Source organism: Galeopterus variegatus, unplaced genomic scaffold (assembly GCF_000696425.1).
Source record: "Galeopterus variegatus unplaced genomic scaffold, G_variegatus-3.0.2 Scaffold3725, whole genome shotgun sequence".
NCBI classification, from domain to species: Eukaryota; Metazoa; Chordata; class Mammalia; order Dermoptera; family Cynocephalidae; genus Galeopterus; species Galeopterus variegatus.
Window position 1 is genome coordinate 80,841 of NW_007729836.1, and position 9,193 is coordinate 90,033.

Genomic DNA, 9,193 nt, shown 5'->3' on the forward strand with positions numbered 1-9,193 from the left:
GAGCTACTGTGGGAGCCTACATGGGGATCTTGAGGGTGTAACAAAGCATCATACTGACAAAGGCATCTGGAAAACCTGGTTGCTACGCACAGCAACTTCATCTTTCCCTTCTCCTCATCAGCTGTAAACTACACCAGAACAATTTCACTGCAGTGCTAACATGTAAGGCCTAATAAAACCCTTTGAGAGTTGGATAGAATCTATAGCCTTTTACCTTAAAAAATGGACATATGCACACAGTTTTTAACATATTTCCAAGAAGTTCATTTATTCCTTGAAGTAAAAAATCTCAAGGTTAAATAAGAATAAAAATTCCTAATTTAATGTGAGACTATATCGGTGGGTACAAAAATAATAACTTATGGTGAGGTCACAAAGTCTTCCCTGTTGTCCTGCCTCTGGTTAGTGATGTATTTATTTCAGAGACATAAGTACAGTCTCCTAGGGCATTTTTTGTCAACAGAATGATTCACTGTAAAGGTAAGATTTCTGCTCATAACATCTTTTTTTCCTCCAAATAGCTCTGTGGAAATTATAAAGTGTGACAGATTCCCTATGAGCTGGATTAAGGAATAGGTCTTTGCTGTCATTTACAGACTCATATGAAAAGTCTGGAAGAATCTGTGCAAATGGCTGAGATCTTGGGGAATGTCTGAGTCCAATTAGCAATCAGAATTATTTCACTCAACAAAGGTGTATTTATTTATGCCAGCTGTGTGCCAGGCACTGTACTAGGCCTTGGGTCTGCTAACTCTCAGCCTGCTATCTTGTCCCCAAGTCTGTTCCAAGAGGAAAATACATATTCCATATGGAAATTGACTGAGGCAAGTTCAGCAACCCTAAATTAGTGACAATATCTTACATTTTAACAACATACATGGAGACAGTATAGTGTGGGTTGACACAGTTTCTGAAAGCAAACAAAACTAGATTAGAATCCTGATCCCAGCACTTACTGAATCTCTTGATTTTTAGTTTCCTTATTTATAAAACCAAAATTTAAATATTCCCTTACTGGCCAGCCATCAAAAAAAAAATATTTCTAAAGCAAGAGTTAGCAATCTATAGACCTATGGGCCAAGTTCAGCCATCTGCTTATTTTCGCATAACCCTTGAGCTAAAAATGGCTTTTACATTTGTAATGGGGTATAAAAACAAATAAACAACAACAACAAAACAGAAAAAAAAAGAGGAGTATGCAATAGAGATTGTATGTGGTCTCAATGCCTAAAATACATCTAGCCTTTTATAGAAAAAGTATGCTGACTCTAGAAAGTTTGACTCCTGTTTTAGAGTCAGAATGCTTGTGTTTGAATCCTTGTGGCTGCTTACCAGCAGCATGATCTTGAGAAAGTTAGCTGACTTCTGTGTCTAATTTTCCTCATATGTCAAGAAGAGATGACAATAGTACTTATTTCACGTGATGCCAGGTTATTTATGTTAATATGCATAAAATGCTGAGACTGGAGGCTGGTATATGGTAAACAATTAAAAAATGTTAGCTATTCTTATTTACGTTATCATTATCATCATCAACAAGTCTTCAAAAGTATTTGTAAGTATTAGATGAGATAGCGCATGTCGAACACCCAGTGCCGTGTCCTTCTCATGGTAGCACTCAGTAAATATCAGTTCTCGCTGTTACTATCATCACCGTCACTATCAGCAGGTGTGGCAGCATTATATTATAGTTTTGAAAGTTCTTTCATGTACATCATCTCATTAGAAGCTCCCACCAACCCGGTGGTTGGTGTCATAAACTTCCTCTCATAAATGAGAATCTGAAGCTTGGAGAAGTGAAGAGATAGACACTGAGCCAGGAAGAGGTAGAATGTGGCCTAGCGCCAGAGATTTTGCATTCCAGACCAGTGAGTCCTCTTTCCACACCATGCTGCCTCTCCATCAAAATATCTGAGGATCTGTTTGTTAGTTTTCTCCAAGTGATATATTTTAAGTCCTGGGAGCCTAACTAGGCAAGCAGATATGGCTGTGTTCCTCCCTGGCAGGGCTCTGCAGACAGGAAACTGGGATAATTGGATTCCAGCCATTTGGTCTGAGGACTGCATTTGTAACTAGCCAACTGCTGATGACCAAGTCGGATGGAAAAAGCCCTCACCAAACAAACACGACCCCCTGTAGGAACTCACTGTTTATGTAACAGAGAGAGACTCATCAACAGCAGCCAACAGCCTTCTAATGGTTCCTACCTGGGGCAGAGCTTGACTAAGAGTGTGCCAGACTTCAACCTGCCACTAGGGATAAGTACCTGGAGTAGGAGAGTGTTCAGATGAGGAGCCAGGACATTTTTGACAGCAGAGCCAGTGTGGTCACATCAGAACTATTTTTTTTTTTTAGTTTGGGCCAAAGGCCATGTCAAGACTCATTTGAGCAAAGTATGCACTTAGAGAAACGTTTAAAGAAAGTTAAGATCACAGTGATATAGCATTAGAGTGAGTTGGTAACTACAAAAATAGGTAACATTTCAAGGTCAGGTCATGAAAGGAGTCGTTATATCTACACATTACGCTGTCATTTTGTGCAGTACTTGAACCAGTTTAGCTAAGAAATTTCTGAAGGCAATAGATTCAAATAGGGTCTATTGTTGGGTAGTATGTAAATTTGTGTTTCCTGATATTGTTACTACAAAAAAAAATTGTCTTTAAGTAGCTTCAGCATTGTTCCCAATGTATAGGGCAGAGTAAATAAAGTGCCCTCTGTGGAAAGGGATTTGCTGTGTTGGGGTAAGAAAATGTGATCTGCCTCTGATGACAGTGATAAGTTTTGCTTAGAAACAGCTCTGAGACTTGCTCCCCAACTGTTGTTCAGGAAACCTAGAGCTCTCACTCTGAAGAAAAGGATGGGATGAACTCCCTGCCCAAGAAGACACCTCCATAGGTCCCAGTGGCAGACCAGATAGAGTCTTCTTTTCTGAGGATATGGAAAGCGAAATTAAGGTATTAACATTTGTGGATAAGACCCTTTAAGTAGCAAAGAGTTCCTCCAATGGTAAAGGGGATGAAGTTAATCAGGAAAGCCATGGTTCTTAGAAAATGTCAAAACCGGTCCAGGAGCTATCCAGATGTTTGATATGCTGTTTGACACTGGCACTCTGAGCCAATATTCTAGGATCCCAGCTCTCTGCCTCTTCCCTCTGTGCCACATAAGCCTGGTCTTCTTGACTTTGAGTTTCTCTAACACCTGCTGCCAGGCAGTTGGCTAACCACCAACTAATCCCTGACCTGTCACATCGCTACCCAAACAGACAAATCAGCTGTCACTTGTGCTGCTTCCTGTGTCTGTGACCTACCTTAGCTCTGTCCCAGGCTGACAGGCTAAAGCCCTGTCTGTGCCAAACATGTCTGAATTTAAGAAAGGTAAGACTGACCAGTTAGCATGGGCTAGTATGGTCATTAAAGTTTTTACATTGTCTGGGCAGGGAGAAGGGATGCACTTGTTTTTCATTCAAACTTTCATAATACCAACCTCGTGGGGGTGTGTTAAGTAAAAAATAGAATAGTGGATGTCAAAGGGCTTTGTATGGTCATGGTTTGCAATACAAATATAAGTGACAATCTCTGTCTGTAAAAACATAGGTTGAACTTGGCGTGGTTTGACAGGATCACTCCAGCCAGTGAAAATGAAAACAGCCAGAGGTCACAAGAAAACTATACTGTAATTCAGGAAGGTTGACATGGACAGGGGACTGTGGATAAGGTGTGTTACAAAAATTATACAGTTCCTGGAAATCTAAATTTTTAATTTATAGTAATACTTTAAATTTTATCTTAACATTTCCTCAATATGTAACATTAATTGCATCTCCTATTTTAAGTACTGAACTTGCAAAAAAGTGTTGATAAGCATTATATCTTATTCTGAGATTTCACAAGAAAGATTTTTTTTTTTTATTGACAGAATTTGCTCAATACTTATCTACATGCTGCATTCTCAAAAGTTCAGTCATTACACTCTTTAAGGGTGATATCCAGGAAAACAACATTGTTACTTGAATTTAAAAGGAAGTATACAAATAAGTATGTAAAAGCTGTTAAATTTTTAATTAAATAATTATTAACTTCTAATGAAGCAACATGTATATGCCAAGTATTAGTGATTTGAAATAGTTTGTAATAATATTATCTTATGTATAATCCCAGCCCCACATGAGTACTTAAAACCACTTAATTGTGGGAGATATAGATCTAAGGAGTGGCTCAGCTATCCTTTTTTCACTAAAATTCTACAAGCCTCCTGCTGTTTGAGTGACTGGGTCCCTATTCCCTTGAAGTCTGATTTCCAGGAAAGCATGTCATGCAAACAGCTTAAATCCTCAGCTGATTATTTNTGAAGTCTGATTTCCAGGAAAGCATGTCATGCAAACAGCTTAAATCCTCAGCTGATTATTTGGAGCTCATTGAAAGTTTCTGAGTTTCTTAAATGTTCACACTTGCATATGAATTTATCGAAATTGTTGAAGTCTGATTTCCAGGAAAGCATGTCATGCAAACAGCTTAAATCCTCAGCTGATTATTTAGAGCTCATTGAAAGTTTCTGAGTTTCTTAAATGTTCACACTTGCATATGAATTTATCGAAATTTGAAATTTTCATAAAATAGCCATAGTATTCAAATGGTAACCTGTAAGAGATCTTTGTTATTTAAAGAGATGAAGGCATCCCATCAGGCTAATAAAAGATGAGGGAGAACCAGTTGTAGGAAGAAAAAATTGGAGGTCCAAATCACCATTTAATCATGTAATTAATTAACTTAAAATTTGACTAAAATAATACTAGCTAATATTTATGAACACTATGTCAGACACAATATGCACATGATGAACATGCCTACTTCATTTATTATCCACTGTAACTCACTGAGGGAGCTACTGACATTATCTGTATGTTGTAGAAGTGGAAACTGAGCCACAGGGAGGCCCAAGGTTGCAAGGAGAATAAGTAATGGAGCTGAGATTAGAATTCTGGATGTTTGACTCTCAATCATCATTGCTCAGCTAATGGTCAGTGAAATCCCAAACTGTGCTGGGTGAATATGTCATGGCTCCTTTTTCCAAGAGGCTAGTAATTTATCTGGAAACATGCTATTTAAATTCACACACTGTTGTATGTAACAAGCCACAGTAAGGGCTGTCACAAGGCAGATTAAATTGTCAAATGAATAATAGAAGTAGAAGAACAAACAAGCTATGTTTGCATAAAAGAGGAAAGGGGAATATTATATTGAGGTGGTCAGAGACGGCTGGAGAAGGTGGTCATATATATCCAACTATATTTTCAAAGATTCTTCAACATGCACATATCATAGGAGATGAGCTAAAGAAGAGGGAAGAAGTGCCTGAATTTTCTTTGGTAAATTAAAGTAGTAACCTGCCCTGTGAACACCCCCAAGTTGTTGGAAGACTTAAATGACATACTAGCTATAAATGTGCTGTTTGGACATATGGTGTGGCATAACCATGTTGTGCAATAATTATGCTCTCCTCCCTATCCTCCCCTAAAACCACTTTAAGAATACTGGAATGCTCATTTAGGCTAATATCATGTGTCTCCTAACCTCTCTGTTTTCTTTCTTTTTTTTCTTTCTCAACTTCTGCTTGGCTTTCCCTCATCTGTGGCTTTGTTTCAACTAAAAGTGGCTGTTCCTCTGTCTCCTGCTTCCTACTTCTCTTCTGCAATAGACCAGTTCCTGTCTAACTTTGAACATGCTCTGTAAGTCTGTCACTGTCTATGTTGTGACTCTGTGTTTGTCATTCATTTCTTTATATAAGATGTCCTTTGTTTCTGTTTATTCTTCTGTCCTCACTGGACAAGGTGGAGGGTGCACATGGAAACATCACAGTTGTTGGCAGAGACCTGCCAAGCCCAAGGTTCCTTCTGGATCTTGATTGCTATTGACCTGAAAGCCAAAGATGTAAATGGTTTAGGAGGTTTATTTTACATGTGTTAATGATGTGTTTGGCTTCTTCCCTGTTCGGGGAGGACTGCCTTCACAAGTCTCATGGGAGATGAGCACTGAGATGGAGAAGAATTCACGGTTCAGAATTCACTGTGGTCCTCAGAAGTTTTCTCATCTGGATTATCCCCTGTGCCCAAATTCATCCTTTCACTCCTGGACTAAAATTGGGTAGATAAACTCCTCCATACTTCTCAAATAATTGTGACTAAGTCAAGGTACTTTTTTTTAGTTGTTTTTCTTTAAGAGACAATTTTTTAGAGAAGTTTTAGGTTCACAACAAAATTAAGAGGAAGATACAGAGATTTTCTGTATATTACCGGCCCCCAACATGTATAGCCTCTGCTGTTATCGACCTCCCCCACCAGAGTGGTACATTTGTTACAATTGATGAACCCGTGCTGACACATCACTACCACTCAGAGGCCGTAGTTTACATTAGAGCTCACTCTTGGCATTGTACATTCTAGGGTTTGGACAAAGGTATCAAGACATATATCCACAGTGACTTATTTTACAGAATAAAGTCATTGTCCTAAAAATCCTCCATGCTCTGCCTATTCATTCATCTCTTCCTCCCCACCCTTCCCCAGCCACGGATCATTTTATTGTCTCCATAGTTTTGCCCTGTCCAGAAAATCACACAGTCGGAATAATACGGTATGTAGCCTTTTCAGATGGCTTCTTTTACTTAGTAATATGAATATAAGTTTCTTCCATGTCTTTTCATGGCTTGATAGCTCATTTCTTTTTATCACTGAATAATGCTCCATTGCCAGATTCACTACAACTCATTTATCTGTTCACCTACTGAAGGGCATCTTGGTTGCTTTCAATTTTTGGCAATTATAAATAAAGCTGCTATAAATATCTGTGTGCAAACTTTTTATATTGACATAAGATTTCAAGTCATTTGGGCAAATTTCAAGGAATTCAATCGCTGGATCGTATGGTAAGAGTATGTTTAATTTTATAAGAAACTGCAAACCTGTCTTCCAAAGTGGGTGTAACATTTTGCATTCCCTCCAGCAATGAATGAATTACTGTTGCTCCACATCCTTGTCAGCCTTTGGTGTTATCAGTATTCAGGACTTTGACCATTCTAATAGGTGTGTAGTGGATCTCATTGTTGTCTTAATTTGCATTCCCCTAATGACATATGTGGAACCTCTTCATATGCATATTTGCCATCTGTATTTCTTCTTTGGTGAGGTGTCTGTTAAGGTCTTTGGCCCACTGAGTTTTAAAAGTTCTTTTTATATTTTTGCTAAGTATCTTTTATCAGCTATGTCTTCTGCAAATATTTTCTCCCAGTGTATGACCTGTATTTTTATTCTCTGGACAGTGTTTTTTGCAGAGAAGATATCTTTAAGTTTAATAAAGTCCAGCTTATGAATTATTCCTTTCACGGACTGGCCTTTTGTGTTGTATCTAAAAAGTCATTGCCAAACCAACAGTCATCTGGATTTTCTCCTGTGCTATCTTCTAGGATTTTCATAGTTTTGTGTTTCATATCTAAGTCAATGATAAATTTTGAGTTAATTTTTGTGATATAAGGTCTGTGTCTAGATTCATTTTTTTGCATGTGGTTGTCTAGTTGTTCCAGCACCATTTGTTGACAAAGCAATCTTTGCTCCATTGTATTGCCTTTGTTCCATTGTCAAAGATCAGTTGACTATATTTATGTGAGTTTATTTCAGGGCTCTCTGTTCTGTTTCACAGATTTCTTTGTTTTTTCTTTGGCCAATACCACACTGTCTTGTTTACTGGAGTTGTACAATAGGCCTTGAAGTTGAGTAGTGTCAGTCCTCCAACTTTGTTCTTCAGTATTGTGTTGCCTGTCCTGGGTCTTTGTCTCTTCATATAAACTTTAGAATCAGTTTGTCAATATCTGCAAAACCTTGCTGGGATTTTGATTGGGATTGCATTGAATTTATTGATCAAGTAGGGAAGAATTGAAATCACGACAATATTGACGAGCATGAAATATCTCTCCATTTATGTAATTCTTATGTAAACTCGTCAGAGTCTTGCAGTTTTTCTCATATAGATCTCACACATATTTTTTTAGGTTTATACCAAAGATTTCATTTTTTGGTGCTAATGTAAATTGTAATATGTTTTTAATTTCAAGTTTTACTTGTTCATTGCTAGTATATAGGAAAGCAATTGACTTTTGTATAATAGCCTCATATACAGCAAAATTACTATAATTGCTTTTTAGTTCCAGGAGATTTTTTGTAGTCTTTTGGATATTCTACATGATCATGATCAGGTCATCTGCAAACAAAAACAGTTTTGTTTCATCTTCCTTCCCAATTCGTATACCTTTTATTTCCTTTTCTTTCTTTCTTTCTTTTTTTTTTTTTTGTCTTATTGCATTCCCTAGGATTTTCAGTATGATGTTGAAAGAGTGGTGGGAGGGGACATCCTTGCCTTGTTCCTGATCTTAGTGGAAAGGCTTTGAGATTTCTACCATTAAATATGATGTTAGCTGTAGGTTTTTCTGTAGATGTTCCTTACCAGGTTGAGGAAGTTACCCTCTATTCCAGTTCACTGAAAGTTTTTTATCATGAGTGGGTGTAGGATTTTGTCAAATGCTTTTTTGCATCTATTTATATGATCAAGTGATTTTTCTCTTATTGCCTGTTAATGTGATGGATTACATTAATTGATTTTTGAAAGTTAAATTTGCCTTGCATACCTGGAATAAATGCCACTTGGTTGCGGTGTATTCTTTTCATATAGTTAGATTCAATTTTCTAATATTTTGTTGGGAATTTTTGCACCTTTTTTCATGAGATATTGGCATATATATACATCTATATGTATACACACACACAAACACACACACACACACACTCACACACATATATATTATAATGCCTGTCTGGTTTGGGCCTTATAGAATGAGTTGGGAAGTATTTCCTTTGCTTCTAACTTCTGAAAAAGAGTGTAGAGAATTGGTATAATTTCTTTCTTCAAAGTTTGGTAGCAGTAACTAGTAAACCCATCTGGGCCTGATGCTTTCTGCTTTCAAAGGTTAGTAATTATTGATTCGATTTCTTTGAATGAGGCTTATTTGGATTTTCTGCTTATTCTTGTGTGATTACTGGCAGTTTCTATCTTTCAAGGAATTGGTCCAGTTCATCTAGGTTATCATATTTGTGGACATAAAGTTGCTCATGTATTCCTGTATTCCTTGTTTCTTTTTTTTTTTTTTT

General features: G+C 37.3%; 1 protein-coding gene across 1 annotated transcript in view; it reads left to right on the forward strand.

Moving 5' to 3' along the window:
- Positions 1-9,193, forward strand: part of HTR4 (5-hydroxytryptamine (serotonin) receptor 4, G protein-coupled) — a 104,259-nt gene that overhangs the window by 77,822 nt on the left and 17,244 nt on the right. Inside the window, exon 5 of the mRNA XM_008585806.1 lies at positions 5,650-5,725. Coding sequence (XP_008584028.1) covers positions 5,650-5,710 — 61 coding nt within the window. The 3' untranslated portion in view covers positions 5,711-5,725. The remainder of the gene's footprint in view (positions 1-5,649; positions 5,726-9,193) is intronic.